The 20,684-nt window shown below is 44.6% G+C and overlaps 1 protein-coding gene across 2 annotated transcripts in view; it reads left to right on the forward strand.

Moving 5' to 3' along the window:
• TFR2 (transferrin receptor 2) overlaps positions 1 to 20,684 on the forward strand; it is a 250,474-nt gene that overhangs the window by 208,457 nt on the left and 21,333 nt on the right. For both annotated transcript variants that reach the window (XM_085638512.1, XM_085638511.1), the window contains 5 exons: positions 3,111 to 3,230; positions 5,085 to 5,167; positions 6,039 to 6,102; positions 8,957 to 9,024; positions 13,339 to 13,415. In XM_085638512.1, the coding sequence (XP_085494638.1) occupies positions 3,111 to 3,230; positions 5,085 to 5,167; positions 6,039 to 6,102; positions 8,957 to 9,024; positions 13,339 to 13,415 (412 nt within the window). The remainder of the gene's footprint in view (positions 1 to 3,110; positions 3,231 to 5,084; positions 5,168 to 6,038; positions 6,103 to 8,956; positions 9,025 to 13,338; positions 13,416 to 20,684) is intronic.

The raw sequence follows: 20,684 nt of genomic DNA on the forward strand, positions 1-20,684 counted from the left end.
GTTTTGCTCTAAAAGCTTAATGCGACAACATTTGTGGGGAATTTTGCAAACAAATATAAGCCATTTTGCAGCCCCCTGGTTGTGACTCCAGCTCCAGAAGCGCTCACTTCCACACACCCCAGGCAATGACTTTGCCAATCCTACACTTTGTCATCACATTGCTCACGCGAGAGTCGACATGGTATAGGAATGCCTTCATTCATGCATGCATGCATGCATGGCCACCATTGCAGTGATTAAAGGGCTTCAACCACCTTGAGTGGCTTTAGACTCAGTGCCTGATTCAGAGTTTGGTGGATGGGATACTCATACACAACGTTTTAGAGGAGGAAAGTGGGAGATTTAACAAAAAAGTAATCGGGAGAATGTATTTCCCCCATTGACTTATTCAAACAGAGGCAATTTTCAGGCGGGAGACTTCCAAAATTAGGCTATTTTTGCCTTTAAAAATCGGGAGTCTTCTGTCTTATCTAGCTTGGTGGTATGCTGTCTGTCATAATCATCGACTGGATACAGCTTTGGTACATCCCCTATCTTTGGCTAAAAAGAGATTACAGCTATGGTGTCCTCTTATGAATTTCTTGAATGATAGTGCAAAGAAATCTTCTGCGCCTATCCCCCGGACACAAGAAGTCACTAAGCCTCCTTGACTTCCTATATTTTCATTACGACGTAGTTTATTTTACTACTTCAGTAATATGCATAGGATTGTATTGTTTTTAACGAATATTCTTATGTTATATTTTTTTATGAACCAGACTTCTCTTCTATACTTTGATTGTATTTATGTTCCTTATTATAGCCTTTATATTATTCCAATTGTAACTGTATGTCATCAACATATTTTATCTCTTTTCTTTTGTATTAATGCAATATTTCATGCTTACTTATACGAAACAAGGCTACTATTATTTTCTTGAATTTCTTAATAAAACTATTCTTGAAACTTGAAAAATAATCGGGAGTCTCCCGTCTGAATCGGGTCTATTGGCATGTATGGATACTCCGTCACAAATGTGATTATTATCCTATGGCACTTGCAATACGGCAGACGGGATATCCGTCACTTTTGTGCCAGAGTATCCCAGCCACCAAGATCTAAACCAGTCCCCCAGTCTGCAGGTAGAAAACACCTGATACCCGGCTTCTAGCTTTTATTCTACATGAGAAAACACTTCATGGTTGGAAACGCAGCCTGCAACCCACTGTTTGGCCACACCCATTACCCGTCCCCTTTATGATCTCAGATGTCCTGTGCAGTTTAATATGCTTTTTAATGGCTTACCTTGATACACATATAGTGCACACCTGAGAAACAAGCCTTTAAGCACTTGACTTTCTAAATTACAAAGACATTCATCCCAAAACGTTGCTAGAGGTTCACCTTCATTTGTTACCTTTCCTAGCGCCTTTGGTTTGGGCATGACCATATTTGGAATCTTTTAGGAGTTCCATATTTTCCCTTTTAAGGGATGAGTGCAGTATTTTGATCATGTTACCTCCCCAAACTGCTTTATTTAGCGTTTCTCCCACAAATACCCAGGTTCGGACGGGCCTATAGGGCAGTCAAGCAGTGCCCGATGGGCTGGTCTGACAGGTTAGTGTGTGGGCCAGTTTTTTGGTTGTTTGTGGCCCTGTTTCATGGTCTGGTGGGCCAGTTTTTGTTGTAAATTTCCCTGATATTAAAACAGATATTGCCTGCAGTGAGCTCAAATCCATGCAGTCTTCCATGCCTTGCAAAACAGTTATAACGTGTTTCCTTACAAGTTCACCACTGCCCTATTTTGAAACCTAGGGCACTTTTTTAGCTATTTAATTCACTAATGGAAGCCACTTTTATTTTGGTGTCCAAACTTTTTTCTGTCCCAGTATGACCCTGCAAATGACACAACACATTAAAGAGCAGAGCGATGCTGGTGACACGAATGTCAAATCTGAATTAAACCTTCCTAGTGACCAACTTACAGTAACTGGATGAATAAAATGTTTGATTTGTGTCTTTTTTTTGCATTAATAACTAATATGGCATCTGGTTTGGGAGATGGGGTATTTAATTCATGTGTGAAGAAGTCACACTTGTATGTACACTTACTGGTCTTCCTAAGTCAAGCCTACTTAGACAGTGCACGCACTGTCTGTTGTGATACATATTGCTGCTTACTGTGAACCACCTAGAGGGGCTTGGAGCTGGCCCATTGCTTACCATTGGTTGGCTTCCCTTGTCACTCTCATTTGCCTGCTTCATATTGGTTACCCAGCTTGTCTTTATTGTGTTTGTCCTTCCCATGGAGCATTGCTTCTTTACCATCACTTTGATTGGTTGGCATCTCTGCTTCCTTTGCTTGCTTTTCAAAGCACTACTTTTTTCATTTGTCACGTTTGTGGCCAAGTATACCAGCCAATCACTTTTGTGTGAAGCACTCTGAGAGCGTGACCTTTTCGTACTGTCTCACCTGTGTACTTATCCCTCCCTGCACTATGGAATGCTCTGTCACCTTACTGTTTCTCTCACCCCGCCCCTTTGCTCTGGAACGTGTTGCTTTTGCTATATGCTGGCCCATGTGTGCTCCTCCATTCTTCAACCACCCTCCTGTGTTGCTTTGCTGTTCTCTATATACCCTCCCCGTGTTGCTTTGCAGTTACCCCATACCACCCACTTGCGTTGCTGTTCCACTCCCCTCCCAGCTCGCTTAAAAATGCCTTGCCCTGTTTTCTTTTCTTTTTAGTTACAGTTCCAAGTTGGATCAGTAACTGAAAAGAATAAAAGAGTGCCTGCATCATTTTGTAGGCACATGTATGCATGGTATGTGCACCTCCAAAACGACATGGGTGGGTGCATCAGAGGCTTTTTGTTTTTAACTTTAGCCATGCTGCACAGCATCACGGATGCTGTGCAGCGCGCCCAAGATACACTGACAAAGTCAATAGGTCACCAAAGAGAGACCTATTGGCTTTGCTAATGCTTGTTTTAGTTGGGATTGCATACACTTGAAGACATTAATAGAGAATATGCTCTGTGGATTTGAAAAAAGGCCCTCATTATGTATTTTGTATTGTATTTATGTAAGCCTGACTAATAAAAAATACAATAAAAAACATTTTTCTTCCAGATCATTACATTGTGATAGGGGCGCAGAGGGACTCATGGGGCCCTGGAGCGGCCAAGTCTGGTGTGGGCACGGCCATTCTGCTGGAGCTGGCGCGCACCTTTGCTTTAATGGTCCGAAATGGTAAGAGCCTGCGAACAGGCACAAATAGTTCAGGGAGACGAGGACCACTGCCTCAGTCTCTCTACAATGTTCACTTCTTTACTCAATATTAAATGTCCCCTGTGTCTGCTCCTTGTCCTTTTTGGATTCATTTATTGTCTTTGTGTCTTCCCTCTGTGCTTGGAGAATGTTTACTGCGCTAACTAGCCTTTCTTGTGAAAACCTGTACTCACTCCACCCCACCCCCGCCTTCAGTATTACATCAGGACCTCTGGCCACAGTGATTTATTTTTCATTGTAAAATGGATGTCACACCTTGATTATTTATTTTGGCAATGTGATATATGTGCCATTTATTGCCTCCTTCGCGTCACTCCAAAGTGTACGGTTTAGACGTTTACACTGCTCAAAGCGCTGGGAGGCCATTGTAATGACAATACACCACTATACAAATCGCTGTCAACATAACATAACTTATCTCAAGACTTGAGGGGTGTACTCAGTTCTGTGTGCATCTTTCTGGAGATGAAACTCACAGGGCTGGAAATAATACTGCAGATTTAGACTCCAGAACTGGACACAACAGAAGTGGCCTCTAGAACCAGGTACAAGATTTTAGATTAGGCCTCCAGAACTCTACTCAGTAATCCTGGTATGGCCTCCAGAACTGTACACAGCATTTGGTATGAGGCCTTCAACACTACACAGCATGCTCCAGATGTGACCTCAAGCGCTGGACACAGTACGTTTGATGTGACCACCCCAACTAGACACTGCACTGCAGGTGTGATCCCTCGAACCGATAACAGTGCCACACATGTGGCCTTCAGACCAGTAAACAATCCTGCAGAAATGACCTCCAAAACTAGAAACAATATTCAGAATTATGCATTCCCAACAGGACACAATAATTTAGATAGAGTCTCAAGAGGTTGACACAATATCTGTCATGTGGCCTTCAGAACTGCTCAAAAGTTTCAAGATGTTGCATTTAGAACTGGACCAGTACATACCCAACTTTATAATGTGGCCCAGTACTTAAGACACAGCCTTCAAAACTGCACACAGTACACCATATGTCGTCTCCTCAGGTGGACACACTACTGCAGATGTGACCTTTAAAACTGGACATAAGATTGCTTATGAAACCACCAGAGCTGGACCCAGTATTCCATATGTGACCTTCAGAACAGGACACAAGATTCCAGATGTTGCCTCCAGATCAGAATTCAATAATCCAGTAATGATCTGCAGAAACAGACAAAATACTACACATGTTTCCGCCAGAACCGAGGCTCAAAACCTCACATGCATCCTCCAGAACTGAACATAATGCTACATATGTACACTTCAGGGTGGAATACAATGCTCCATTTGAAGCACGCAGAACAGGGCCCAATTTTCCAAGTGTGACCTCCAGTTCGAACTGGCAGAGGACTGACAACGAGACATTCCTATTGATGTATATGGTTTTACTAGAGTACGTCTTTTTAATATTGTATTACCACTCCTTGTGCACCCCACCATTCCTCATGAATAGCTGCATTCTGGTAGTATGGAAAAATCTTTTATCACATTCACTGCATGTATATCTTTTCAATACAGTGAATGTTATTATACGGTCATCTGTCGTATCCTATATTTTGTGTGTGAGTGGCAATTTAATGTGCTCTGTGTACGGTCCAAGTTGCAGCACAATATCATTTTCATGCTAACAGACACTTTCTATACAGCGGCTTCCCTTTACATGAGTAATAATTAATCTTCTGCACCTTTACCCTCTCACCAGTCATTCCTGCTCCCCCAGTGTGCTGTGAAGGAGCTGCTGTCAGTAGTGCAGCTCCAAGATAAGGTTCTCCCCTCTTTACGTTGCAGGTTTTCACCCGAGAAGAAGTGTGCTGTTTGTAAGCTGGGAAGCAGGGGACTTTGGCAGTGTCGGAGCAACGGAATGGCTGGAGGTAGGCACATCTGCTTCTTCTGAAGAAAGACCACTCCCTCATAACCAGAGAATGCCTGAAGTTGGGCAGCCTTCTCAGTTCAGAAAGTAGGCCCATATGTTCCAAAAGAGTAGCTGGAAGTCCTCTCTGTTCATAAGGTATCCAACCCTTTCCTCTCTATGGAATGGATGAGATCTGTTAGCCAAGTCTGTTTACAAGGTAGCCCACACCATCATGGACAGGCTGGAAGTAGGGAGCCCTATTTGTTCAGAAGGTAGGCTCAAATAATGGTGGATGTTAGGCACAGGTGTTTCTTCAGAAGACACGCCACCCACTTATCTCATGAAGTGAGTGAAATAAAGCAGCTGTTCTGTTCAGTCTACAGCCCACTCTCACAGCCCCAAGTAGTGACTTGAAATTGGCAGAATTGTCTGCTCAGAAGGCGGTCCACACTCCTAGCCCCATGGATGGTCTGCAGTAGCCATTTCTATTTTTCGTTTCTATTTCCCTTCTTTATGTCTTTGCTTTCTCCCATCACTTTTACATTCCTTTCCTTTGCATGACCTCTGTTTTCTGCCTCTCCTTCTGCCCTTGCTTTATTCCCCTTTGGCACACTTTTCTGGTCTCCGTTTCTTCTTTCCTTTGTTCCTTCACCTCTTTTATACTGTACTTCTTTTCTCTTTCATTCCTTCATATATCCCTTTCATTCTGTTTTTATCCCTCTCTCTCAGATCCTCCTGATCATCTTTTTGCAACCGCCACGGATAACTCCCTCAAACAAGAGCTGCACCCCAAAGTAAATCCTCCATACAGCTGAAAGATCTGACACCCTGCAGCTGTCTCTAGCACACTCTTGACATACCTTAATTCCTGTGTACTTATTTCGTTTCAGGGGTACCTGAGCATGCTTCACCTGAAGGCAGCAGCCTATATAAGCCTGGACAACGCTGTCTTAGGTAAATGGGGTGCACAGGTTAAATTGAGGGTGAAAGGACGGCACAGTATTTGTTCCCCAAAAAAAAAATTCCTGGTATTAATGATACTACACATTGATTATTTGCATCACTTCCTTCTCTTCTGTGCAGAAAAGACCCTACATCTCTCATAATAACCAACTCACGGTACAATCCCTTCTTCCATTCGTTTGTCAGGGGATTTCACACCTGAGTCAAGGAAGCGGTTTGGGTGACCATTTCCATTGAGCAATACAAATCTTTTGGGTGGGGTGGGGGGGTTGGGCAGTCCTGGACTGATAGTGATGAGAAGAAGAGAACACAATGATTTCCAGGGCTTTTTGAAATGTTGTAACAACATATCAACACAGTCTCTTGCTATTAAAGAGATAAGTTAAATATTGCCAGACCAGCCAACTCACAAAGCAGCTGCGTGGCAGAAAGTGTGATTTGGAAACCCGCTCTCCGCAGGATTGTCCAACTCATTGGGTGGAGGCAGAGCACAGCTGAGGTCTGCCCAGGGTTTTGCAACCTCCCCAAGACATCAGCAACAGTCATGGAAGCCTCTCTTTTTTCCAGGGGATTACAAATGCTCTTGGGCAGTGAGGTGCACAAAGCCTCGCGCCCCCTCAAGGACCCACTCCCCCTCCCCAGCCCTGCCCCCTCCAGGCTCCCTACTCTCCCATGGTGAGTTTACTTTTTGGAGGTTGGTAGGTCAGTATTGTCCCTTGAGTATTTCGGAACCTCACACTGATGCACGCGCCTACTATTATAGTGAAATGGTGGGTAGGACCCGCAAATTGCAGTGAGCCATTGATAATATTCATTTAACTACTATTTCTACTTCCTGTAATTCAGACAGGGCAACTAAAATGATGTGGCTGTAGACGACCAGATTCTGTTACAAGGCTAACTAAATTATGTGGCATGAAAAGGCAAATTTCCCGCAGCATAATGCGTCACATTCTGGCCGAGTGTTATTTCTTCTGTTGTCATTTTAACACGCAATACTACTGTGTGGGCAAAGCTTCCACCTCGATAGCACCAATTAAACACCCAACTACAGCAATCAGCAACTGATGGAGTGGTGTGGCTCACTGGTTAGAGGCGGCAGACCCGGGAGCAGAAGTCGGCCCGGGACCAGGGTTCGATTCCCGTCGCGGCAGGGTCTTCTCGCCTCGGTGCCTACTCTAACCATGGATCCCACTCAGCAACTCTGGGCAACATCTTGCTTCATCTCCACTTACGGCCCCATCAGCGCCGGGGATGCTTGTCTTCACCTTGGAGATGCCCAGTAGGGACCATCTCACAGGGAAAGCCAGGATGGGTTCCCCAGCGGTTTACAGCGCCGGGACGCCCCGTTGCTGGGGCAGCTGTGCGCTTTACAAGTCCACAACATTTACATTTACATAGTTGTCCACTTATTCGCAGCAGCGGGCCGGACGCTGTCTGGCACTACATGTTGCTCTTCTTTAAACCGAGTTATGCAAATTATGCTGCATTACGCAGCAAGTGCAGTAAATGGATGATTAAGCTGAAAACACCACAGAATCTCATAATTTCTATGGGACCAAATTTACAATAAAACCAAACGCTAATAGGGCTGGGAGAAGCAATTGCAGAAAAGTAATATTCTTTCTCTTCTGGATAGGAAAGATTAATAAGTAAAACTCGGCATATATTGAACAAGTACCCAAAATTAAGGGACTGATGCAGCTGTAAGTGTCTGGAACCCAAGCTTTCACAAAGGTTCTCTGCAATCCTCAATATTGGACTAGTCTCAGGAGTGCCGCACTTTTTATTTTAATGACTCTGAGAAAGGTTAGCATGAACTTCAATTCGCCAAAATGCCTGGGGTAGCAGAAGTGACATCACAAGCCATTTAACCTTTACTTTCACTCACACACACACACATGCTTACACATACACACACTGTCTCCCACATAAACAACTCTCACCCACAAGCGCAAAGTACATTTTAAATTTTTGTTTACACATCTCAGCTGCAAGGGAGTGTCATCTGCCAGCTAATTGTCCTCCATTCCGCAATACACCATTAGTGAATAATATTAAAAAAATTTCCCTATTAGTGTAATGGAAAAAATGCAGAAAACAAAGAAAGTGGAGTCCCAACCAATGTCCATAAGGCCCAGCTGCCCCTGTTTTCTTGGCACTGAGTTTGCCACATTTGAGGCCAGGGGTTGAAAAGGCAGTGACAGGGGTCGCAAGGGGCAAGCCAGGGGGTCGCAGTTGAGACCCATGGCGACCCTCTAAATGATGCCCTCTATGCAGGTTAGGCATGTGGTAGTATTCTGTGCATGTGATGTCTGGCAGGTTGTACATGTGCTCATGTGTGTGACTCTGCTCAGACAGAGGGTAGACAGGAGTTTCCTGGCCTCCAGTTTTTGACTCGGCCATGTTTGCCTAGGTCACGCGTGGTGTTTGGGCAGGGGGATTTTCACGATTAAAAAAATGAATGGAGGAACTTTTCAGTGGTGTTTGGCTCATTGGAGGCAGCTCATCAGACCCCAGATCTCTTTGGTAGGATGATGTCAGACGACTCTTGCTTTTTGGAAATGTGTTTCTCTCTTGGGGCTGCCACAGAATGAGATAAAGGGAATGCAGAGCCTTTCAGTGCCACCAAAAGGTTTCATGGTGGCCTGGCATGCAGGCCTGGACCCCTTTGAGCCCAGTGCTAGAGTGGCACCTGGCTGCACCTCATTCAGAGGCAGGACACTGGTACACGTCAGACACGGGGGGCGCGGGGGCTGACCCACTGCAGGGTAATCACACCCAGTGTCTCATGGAACCCTCTGGCTTCGAGGCCCTCACCTCTCTCCCCTCTTGTATGTTTCAGGAGATGAGAAGTTCCGGGCCAAGGCGAGTCCCCTCTTCAAGAGCCTCATCCAAGAAATCATCACAAAGGTAAGAGGCGGCTCGAGGTGCAACAAGTGCAGGCACTTATTGGGGACAAGGGGGTTCTATGGGGAAGATAAAGGGGCACAGTGGGCCACAGGCAGAGCGTGGGGCAGGAACTATTCATCACAGTCAGTAGAAGCAAGAGCTTCAAGCACAGAGCAGACTGGGGAACACCATCAAAGAGCAGAAAAAACACAGGACAAAACGGGAGACCATGAAAGACCAGTAGAGACTATGAAACGCATGCAAAGGCAAGCTGCCACCATCAGAGAGGCAGAAGTAAACTCATACAGAAGAAAGCTGCCACCATCAGAGAGGCAGAAGTAAACTCATAGAGAAGAAAGCTGCCACCATCAGAGAGGCAGAAGTAAACTCATACAGAAGAAAGCTGCCACCATCAGAGAGGCAGAAGTAAACTCATAGAGAAGAAAGCTGCCACCATCAGAGAGGCAGAAGTAAACTCATACAGAAGAAAGCTGCCACCATCAGAGAGGCAGAAGTGAACTCATAGAGAAGAAAGCTGCCACCATCAGAGAGGCAGAAGTAAACTCATACAGAAGAAAGCTGCCACCATCAGAGAGGCAGAAGTGAACTCATACAGAAGAAAGCTGCTGGCATCAGAGAGGCAGGAGTAAACTCATACAGAAGAAGCTGCTGGCATCAGAGAGGCAGGAGTAAACTCATACAGAAGAAAGCTGCCACCATCAGAGAGGCAGAAGTGAACTCATACAGAAGAAAGCTGCCACCATCAGAGAGGCAGAAGTAAACTCATAGGGAAGAAAGCTGCCACCATCAGAGAGGCAGAAGTAAACTCATACAGAAGAAAGCTGCTGGCATCAGAGAGGCAGAAGTAAACTCATACAGAAGAAAGCTGCCACCATCAGAGAGGCAGAAGTGAACTCATACAGAAGAAAGCTGCCACCATCAGAGAGGCAGAAGTGAACTCATACAGAAGAAAGCTGCCACCATCAGAGAGGCAGAAGTAAACTCATAGGGAAGAAAGCTGCCACCATCAGAGAGGCAGAAGTAAACTCATACAGAAGAAAGCTGCCACCATCAGAGAGGCAGAAGTGAACTCATACAGAAGAAAGCTGCCACCATCAAAGAGGCAGAAGTAAACTCATAGAGAAGAAAGCTGCCACCATCAGAGAGGCAGAAGTAAACTCATACAGAAGAAAGCTGCTGGCATCAGAGAGGCAGGAGTAAACTCATACAGAAGAAGCTGCTGGCATCAGAGAGGCAGGAGTAAACTCATACAGAAGAAGCTGCTGGCATCAGAGACTCAAAGACGAATACACCCATAAAGAAGAAAGCTGACACCATCAGAGGACCAGGGAGAATCTAATACAGAAGAAAGCTGCTGGCCTCAGAGACTGGGGCTAGGGGAGTGAGACACAGAAATAAACTCTTAAGATGGAAGCAGCTGGCATCAGAGACACAGCAACATATACTCGCAAAGATACAGCCAGCTGGCATCAGAGATTCAGACAGGGAGATAAATAAAATCATATGGAAGCGATCAGCTGGCATCAGAGACTCCGACACAGAGAGAAACAGGCTCATGTAGAAGCAAGTAGCCGCATCAGAGACGTAGACTCAGTGAGCGAGACACAGAGAGAAATAAACTCACAGAGCTGCAAGCTGCTGGCATCAGAGACACAGCGAAATATACTCATGCAAATGCAAGCAGCTGGCACCAGAGATTCAGAGTGAGACAGAGAGAGAAATACACTCATATGGAAGTGACCAGTTGACTTCAGAGACTAAGACATGGAGAGTGAGGCATAAGCAGATGGCATCAGAGACTTAGACACAGGAAGTAAGACACAAGGAGTTGGCATCAGCGATCCAGACACAGGAAGTGAGACGCAAGAAGTTGGCATCAGAGCTCACACACAGAGTGAGACACAAGGAGTGGACATCAGAGACTCAGACACAGGGAGTGAGACACAAGACGCTAGCATAATAGCCCCACACAGGGACTGAGACACAAGAAGTTGGTATTAGAGACTCAGACACAGGGAGTGAGACACAAGGAGTTGGTATTAGAGACTCAGACACAGAAAGTGAGGCACAAGGAGTTGGCATCAGCGACTTAGACACAGGAAGTAAGACACAAGGAGTTGGCATCAGAGATTCAGACAAAGGAAGTGAGACGCAAGAAGTTGGCATCAGAGCTCACACACCGAGTGAGACACAAGGAGTTGACATCAGAGACTCAGACACAGGGAGTGAGACACAAGACGCTAGCATAATAGCCCCACACAGGGAGTGAGACACAAGAAGTTGGTATTAGAGACTCAGACACAGAGAGTGAGACACAAGGAGTTGGCATCAGAGATTCAGACACAGAAAGTGAGGCACAAGGAGTTGGCATCAGCGACTTAGACACAGGAAGTAAGACACAAGGAGTTGGCATCAGAGATTCAGACAAAGGAAGTGAGATGCAAGAAGTTGGCATCAGAGATTCAGACACAGGAAGTGAGACGCAAGAAGTTGGCATCAGAGCTCAGACACAGAGTGAGACACAAGAAATTGAAATCAGAATCTCCGAACACAGGGTGAGACACAAGATGCTAGCATCATAGCCCCACACAGGGAGTGAGACACAAGAAGTTGGCATCAGAGAATCAGACACAGGGAGTGAGACACAAGGAGTTGGCATCAGAGATTCCGACAAAGGAAGTGAGACGCAAGAAGTTGGCATCAGAGACATAGAAACAGGAAGTAAGACACAAGGAGTTGGCATCCGAGATTCAGACAAAGGAAGTGAGACGCAAGAAGTTGGCATCAGAGATTCAGACACAGGAAGTGAGACGCAAGAAGTTGGCATCAGAGACATAGAAACAGGAAGTAAGACACAAGGAGTTGATATCCGGGGCTCAGACACAGGAAGTGAGACGCAAGGAGTTGGCATCAGATGCTCAGACAGAGGGAGTGAGACACAAGGAGTTACAATTAGAGTCTCAAACACAGGGATTGAGACACAAGACCCTTGCATCATAGCCCGACATAGGGAGTGATACACCAGAAATTGGCACCAGACACTCAGACACGGGGAGTGAGACACAAGGAGTTGGCATCAGAGATTCAGACACAGAAGGTGAGGCACAAGGAGTTGGCATCAGAGACTTAGACACAGGGAGTGAAAGACAAGGAGTTGGCATCAGAGACTCCGGGAGTGAGAGACAACAAGTTAAAATCAGAAACTCAGACACAGAGAGTGAGACACAAGAAGTTGGCATCAGAGACTCAGACACAGGGAGTGAGACACAAGAAGTTGCCATCAGAGACTGAGACACAGGGAGTGAGACACAAGGTGTTGGCATCAGAGATTCAGACACAGAAAGTGAGGCACGAGGAGTTGGCATCAGAGACTTATACACAGAGAGTGAGAGGCAAGAATTGGCATCACAGACTCAGACACAAGGAGTGAGAAACAAGGAGTTGACATCAGAGTCTCAGATACAGGGAGTGAGAGACGACAAGTTGAAATCAGAAACTCAGACAGAGGGGGTGAGACACAAGGAGTTGGCATCATAGACCCAGACACAGGGAGTGAGACACAAGGAGGTGGCATCAGTGACCCAGACATAGGGATTGAGACTCAAGGAGTTGATATCCGGGGCTAAGACACAGGAAGTGAGACGCAAGGAGTTGGCATCAGATGCTCAGACAGAGGGAGTGAGACACAAGAGTTGGCATCAGATGCTCAGACAGAGGAAGTGACACACAAGGAGTTGGCATCAGAGGCTCAGACACGGAGTGAGACACAAGGAGTTGGCATCAGAGACTCAGACACAGAGAGTGAGACACAAGGAGTTGGCATCGGAGCTCAGACACAGGGAGTGAGACACAAGGAGTTGGCATCAGAGACTTAAACAAAGGGAGTGAGACACAAGGAGCTGGCAACAGAGACCCAGACACAAGGAGTGAGACACAAGGAGTTGGCATCAGAGCTCAGACATAGGGAGTGAGACACAAGGAGCTGACAACAGAGACCCAGACACAAGGAGTGAGACACAAGGAGTTGGCATCCGAGCTTAGACACAGGGAGTGATTAGCATAAGAGACTCATACAAGGATAGTGGACTTCCTAGTTTGGTGCCTAGGGCCTAAACACAAAAATGGATTTGTAGCCATCTAGTGCCAGCAGGTCTAGTCTAGTGATTGACACACTGACACAACCTGTGATCTTGAGCACAATAGTGCATCTTCCAGGTTTGTGATAGCGCTGTGCTAGTAGGAACGGGCCAGCTAGTAAAGGAAGGGCTCAACAGTATGGAAGAAGGATGCTTCACTTGCTTTTTGTGCCCACAGGTGGACAGTCCGAAGAGAAGTGACCAGAGCATCTATGACTTTGTAGTACCTGTAGGCGAGGACTGGGAGAGCCATGTGTAAGTGCCCAATGCCCGGGGTTGTGAGGGATGGTGCATGCTTCGTGGGCAGAATGCCATCGTTGTGCACTAACAGTACGGTAGATATCACTACTAACCCTTACTCTGAATTACTACGCCCCATCGCACTCATGAAGTCTACTACTCTGAACGAACAGTGACACAATGCTTTCACCAAGACACTATTCAACATTCCTAGTGCTCCATTATTACTACTGGCACTGCTGGTAACAAGGCTCTCTCAGTAAATAATGCCCCCTTGTTAACACAAATGCACCTTGTTCTATCACAATAGTGCTCTGTTGTGAATAGTGCTTTATTGTTATCACCTCCATCTCTTGTTCTATATTATTAGTGCTCTTAACATTATTGCTAAGTGTTCTGTACTAATAGCGCTCGTTGTTAACACTAATACGCCATGTACTACATTGAGTGCTCCATTGTTAATAGTGATCCAGTGTTCTTATAAATACCTTCTCTCCTATATAAGAAACGCCCCAGTGTTAAGAATAGTGCTCTTTTTAGGAGAGTAGGGTCTGCTTTCTATGTTCACCCCCACTTTTTGCTTTTGCTTCACTGGTTTTCGACTTAGATGGGGCTGTGGGCCTGCTAATCAGACCCACAGCCCAGCTGTTCTCTCTCTAAATTCACTATGCACTTTAGGTGCATAACCCAATTGGTAAGGATCACCTTTTTGGACCCTGTAGAGTGTACCTTAGGTACCCAGGGAATAGGTGTACCCTAGACCTACCAGGGGCTGCAGCATGTATTATGCCACCCCTGGCTGGCCTTCCATTATGACACAACTGGCTGATCACTCAGCTGGGGCAAGGTCGTGTAATCACCCCTTGCTTAGGTGTAGTAGTCCTATACCTACCTTATATATAGACACATGGGTAACCTGTCAGTCACTCCTATGGCAGGCCTTAACAATCCTGAAGGCAGAGTGCTTGGTAACATGTGAGATGGTGCTCTAGCATGAGCTGAGCCTGTCTGCAGCTTTCAGAACCATGTCCTTATAGCTGTTCTATGATATCGCCTACCATATACTCTTAAAGTGCCTTATAATCCTCGCGGTTATGGTAACTATGGTTTGGCTTTATCAAAACATGTCGTGTAAGGTGTCTAACACTTTGGAATACTACCCCCACACCATTTCTGACGGCGAGGATAGTATTCCTCCCTTCTAGAGGGAGAAGACATGTTGAAGACCTACTACCCGGTTAAAGTTAACCAGAGCCCCAGCGTCACAAAATGGACGCTGCTGCCACAGACACAAGTCTGACCTCCTGCTGCTGGGAGACCTTCCAGCGAGGGAGGCTTGGACAATAGGTTTCCTGCCTTGGGAGGTTCTAGCACCACCCTAGACAGGCCTTAGTGTATTGGAGCAGGGAGGGATGAATGAAACGAGACACTGCCTGGGGCACACAAGGTGTCCCATGCATAGTCCAGTTCAAACCGGTGCTGGGGCACTCCAGACCCAGTCCTGGCGCGAAACTGGACAAAGGGAAGGGGGTGTAACCACCCCCCTCCCTGGTCCCACCCATAGGAGGGACCTAGCAGGTAACCCAGCCCCCCAGATTAGTATAAGAGTGGGAGCTGAGTCCCTAGGACTTTGGATTATCCTGGTAAACTGAACTTGAACAGAAACTCTGGACCTTCGACATTCGACTACGGAAGAAGACTGAAGAATCTCCCTTGTGGCCAAGGAGTGACCACCCTGTGCAAACAGGCACCATGAAGCGACCTGCCGTTTGCTTTGCTCAATGTTCTACGAGGAACCGACTGCAGAGCCCGACCAGCGCCTTGACTTCCAGACTTCTCTGGCCCTGATCCACATCCACAGCAAAGCTGAGATCCGTGGAGGCAAAGAGAGATGTGGGACCGGCTACCTGGGAAAATTGGCGACTTGCTTCCAGCGCAGCTTCTGAGGCATCCTCGAAGTTGTGCTCTGGGGATTGAGAAGCCCCAACCCCGAGCACAATCTGCACCGAAGATCAGCCCCCCACACTCCACGAGTTCTGCGTGGGGCCCTTCTGCATTTTCCTGCTCGACGCGTCTGTCCGGTTGCTTGCCCGTTGGCTAGTAGCCTTTGTGACGACGAACCTTTAACTTTCCACTGCTGGTTTGGCTCCTCCAGACTGGCCCTTGCTTCCCTGAAAAAGAGAAGCACCTCAGATCTTCCTGGTCTGCAACAGAAGCAAATCCTTCATTCTGCGTGGGTTGCGCTTGCCAAGGCTTGTTGTGTCCCAGCTCGACATCGATGCCGCCGACAGCAAGAGCCCTCGTGGGACAGCTCGACTCCTGGTTCTGGTTGTCCTCGATGCCTCCTGGTACCCGTGGCTGCTGCGACAAGCTTCACCTCTTCACCTGCATCTTCACGACATCGCCTGGTTCCTTCCTGGTTCCTTCCCGGCTCCTGGCTGGTGACCTAGACTCTGTCCCCTCTGCTTGCAGGTATCCTCCTTCCTGATTCCATCCTTGGAATCCACCGGACACTCTTCACTGACTGCCTGTCAGCAACTTTCTTCAGGCATCCATAGGATTCGACGACGAAACCCGACGCACGTTCACACCTATGCACCCGCAGCCCGTGGGCTAGGTAACTTAAGTACTCCGGTGCTCACAAGGGTATTGACTAATCAAGTGTCTAGTTTTCAAGTCTCTAACTCCTAGTTCCTTCCGAAGTGTCCTAAAACTCTTAATTTCTAAATACTACTATTTCTATCGACTTTAACGCTTTACGCGTGAGTGTTTCCACTCTGCACCTGAATCCCGTGGGCCTCCCACTGCCTAGCAACTGATAGGATAGTGTAGCCCCAGCGATTCCCTAGGCCTAGGCCTAACCTGTGTTCGTTACAGTGGTTCTTATACCACTTACTTAGTATATGGTTTGCGTGGCCCCTAGGGCATAACTGTATTACTTACCTGTGTGACTTATGTATGCTTAAATAAGACTGTGTTGTACTTACCTCGAATCTCATAAAGAGTGCTGAGGGTATTTTGACTAGAATAAATACATTCTATTTTTATAATATATCTGTTGTGGTGTCCTTTCATTTGGTATTCAAGGGATTGCAAATGGTATAACATCTGGCTTCACATGCCATACAGAGTTTAGCCTAAGACAGCTCTTGTCCATGCTACCACTAGGATAGCTGGTCTATAAGGTTGACTTTACAACCAATCACCATAAGGGTTGTTTGGACTGATACAAGGTGTACACTAGAACTAGTGACATCATATATCAGGCCAACTTCTCACACTCATCTATTTATTCCCTTTGTTGTCGTACATTAATAGTGCTCGATTGTTAATAGTGCGCCACTGTTAACATTAATATCTCTTATCCTATAGTAACAGTGCACCACTGTGAACTTTGCACCATAGTTAACAATAGTGCAACATGTTCAATACTAAAAGTGCTCTACTATTTCTGTTACTTCTTGTTATACATTACTACTGATCCGTTAATAAGAACGTCCCTTGCTCTATATTAGTAGTTCTCAGTAGTTAAAAATGCTCCCTTGTTAACATTAACACACCTTCTTCTGTAATGATAGTGCCCTGTTGTTAATAGTGCTTTTTTATCACTAACATCTTCTTCTATATTAGCAGTGCTCTATTGTTAATAATTCTCCACCTTTTAAATTATTGCTAACTGTTCTATACTAATAGTGCACGTTGCTAATACAAATACGCAGTGTACTATATTAGCACCTCCTCTCCTATATGAGAAATGCCCCATTGTTAATAATAGTGCTAATCTATTTCCACTAATGCCCCTTGTTGTACATTAATAGTGCTCGGTTGTTAATAGTGTGCCACTGTTAACAACATTAATATCTCTTATCCTATAGTAACAGTGCACCATTGTGAACTTTGCACCATAGTTAACACTAATGTAACCTGCTCTATATTAATAGTGCTCTAATATTTCAACTACTTCGGTTTATATTACTACTGATTTGTTAATAAGAAGGACCCTTGTTCTATATTAGTACTTCTCAGTAGTTAATAATTCTCCCTTGTTGACACTAATACACCTTGTTCTACAATAATGGTGCTCTATTGTTAATAGTGCTTTATTGTTATCATTAACATCTCTTATTCTAAATTATTAGTGTTCTATTGTTCTCCACTGTTAACATTATTGCTAATTGTTCTATATTAATAGTGTGCATTGTTAATACGAATACACTGTGTACTACACTAATAGTGCTTCTTTATTAATAGTGATCCACTGTTACCATAAATATATCCTCCCCTATCTGAATAGCGCCCCACTGGTAATAACAGTGCTAATGTATTACCACTAATGCCCTTTGTTGTAGTACATTAATAGTGCTCCACTGTTAACATTAATGCCCCTTATCCTTCAGTAACAGTGCACCATTGGGAACTGTGCACCATAGTTATCACTGATGTAACTTGTTGTATATCAGCAGTGCTCTATCGTGAATAGCTCTCATTGTTAACATTACTGTTCTTGTCCAATAGTAATAGTGCGCCACTGTTAACATTAATGCCCCTTATCCTTCAGTAACAGTGCACCATTGGGAACTGTGCACCATAGTTATCACTGATGTAACTTGTTCTATATCAGCAGTGCTCTATCGTGAATAGCTCTCATTGTTAACATTACTGTTCTTGTCCAATAGTAATAGTGCTCCACTGTTAACATTAATGCCCCTTATCCTTCAGTAACAGTGCACCATTGGGAACTGTGCACCATAGTTATCACTGATGTAACTTGTTCTATATCAGCAGTGCTCTATCGTGAATAGCTCTCATTGTTAACATTACTGTTCTTGTCCAATAGTAATAGTGCTCCACTGTTAACATTAATGCCCCTTATCCTTCAGTAACAGTGCACCATTGGGAACTGTGCACCATAGTTATCACTGATGTAACTTGTTCTATATCAGCAGTGCTCTATCGTGAATAGCTCTCATTGTTAACATTACTGTTCTTGTCCAATAGTAATAGTGCTCCACTGTTAACATTAATGCCCCTTATCCTTCAGTAACAGTGCACCATTGGGAACTGTGCACCATAGTTATCACTGATGTAACTTGTTCTATATCAGCAGTGCTCCATTGTGAATAGCTCTCATTGTTAACATTACTGTTCTTGTCCACTAGTAATAGTGCTTCATAGTTAACATTAATGCCCCTTATCCTTCAGTAACAGTGCACCATTGGGAACTGTGCACCATAGTTATCACTGATGTAACTTGTTCTATATCAGCAGTGCTCTATCGTGAATAGCTCTCATTGTTAACATTACTGTTCTTGTCCAATAGTAATAGTGCTCCACTGTTAACATTAATGCCCCTTATCCTTCAGTAACAGTGCACCATTGGGAACTGTGCACCATAGTTATCACTGATGTAACTTGTTCTATATCAGCAGTGCTCTATCGTGAATAGCTCTCATTGTTAACATTACTGTCCTTGTCCAATAGTAATAGTGCTCCACTGTTAACATTAATGCCCCTTATCCTTCAGTAACAGTGCACCATTGGGAACTGTGCACCATAGTTATCACTGATGTAACTTGTTCTATATCAGCAGTGCTCCATTGTGAATAGCTCTCATTGTTAACATTACTGTTCTTGTCCACTAGTAATAGTGCTTCATAGTTAACATTAATGCCCCTTATCCTTCAGTAACAGTGCACCATTGGGAACTGTGCACCATTGTTATCACTATTGTAACTTGTTCTATATCAGCAGTGCTCTATCGTGAATAGCTCTCATTGTTAATATTACTGTTCTTGTCCACTAGTAATGGTGCTTCATAGTTAACAGTGCTCTGCTGTTAACATTACTGCCTCTTGTTCTATGTTAAGAATGCACCATTGGTACTACTGATAGCACTTGTTCAATGACATTAGTGTTTTATTTCTCCTGGTGCCCCTTCTTATGACCGATGCCTCTTGCTCTAGGTTAAGTGCTACATTATTAATAGTGGTTCACTGTTGACATAAATGCCCCTGGTTCTATGTTATTAGAGCTCCATTTTGTTACAAATACCACTTGTTATTTAATAATGCTCCATAATTGATCATGTCCCTTAATCCACTGTTATCACCCAATCTGTGGGCTCAAATTCAAATTTACAGCAATTTCATGTAGACATTCTGTAATTATTGCCGCCCAAATTCTCTGCACGAAATTCGCTATACTTGTAATTGTTTTAAAAAAGGCTGCAGTTCTAAAGGTAATGATGCTGTATTGTTGATAACTTTGCACTGTCAACAATATTACCCCTTGTGTGCTAATAGTGCTTCATAATTAAAAGCGCTCCACTCTTATCACTAGAGCTCCTTGTTCTCTATTAACAGTGTTCCATTGTCAGCACTACTGCCCAGAGTTCCGTATTACAGCACTATTTCTAAAGTCCCTCCTTCTATATTAATAGTGTTTGATTGTCAACACTACTGCCCAGAGTTCCGTATTACAGCACTATTTCTAAAGTCCCTTCTTCTATATTAATAGTGTTTGATCGTCAGCACTACTGCCCAGAGTTCCGTATTACAGCACTATTTCTAAAGTCCCTTCTTCTATATTAATATTGTTTGTTTGTCAGCGCTACTGCCAAGAGTTCCGTGTTACAGCACTATTTCTAAAGTCCCTTCTTCTATATTAATAGTGTTTGATTGTCAACACTACTGCCCAGAGTTCCGTATTACAGCACTATTTCTAAAGTCCCTTCTTCTATATTAATAGTGTTTGATTGTCAGCACTACTGCCCAGAGTTCCGTATTACAGCACTATTTCTAAAGTCCCTTCTTCTATATTAATAGTGTTTGATTGTCAACACTATTGCCCAGAGTTCCGTATTACAGCACTATTTCTAAAGTCCCTTCTTCTATATTAATAGTGTTTGATTGTCAGCACTACTGCCCAGAGTTCCGTATTACAGCACTATTTCTAAAGTCCCTTCTTCTATATTAATAGTGTTTGATTGTCAGCACTACTGCCCAGAGTTCCGTATTACAGCACTATTTCTAAAGTCCCTTCTTCTATAATAATAGTGGGGTTTTTTGTCAACACTACTGCCCAGAGTTCCGTATTACAGCACTATTTCCAAAGTCCCTTCGTCTATATTAATAGTGTTTGATTGTCAACACACTACTGCCCAGAGTTCCGTATTACAGCACTATTTCCAAAGTCCCTTCTTCTATATTAATAGTGTTTGATTGTCAGCTTTACTGCCCAGAGTCCCGTATTACAGCACTATTTCCGAAGTCCCTTCTTCTATAT

This window comes from Triturus cristatus, chromosome 12 (genome assembly GCF_964204655.1).
Source record: "Triturus cristatus chromosome 12, aTriCri1.1, whole genome shotgun sequence".
NCBI classification, from domain to species: Eukaryota; Metazoa; Chordata; class Amphibia; order Caudata; family Salamandridae; genus Triturus; species Triturus cristatus.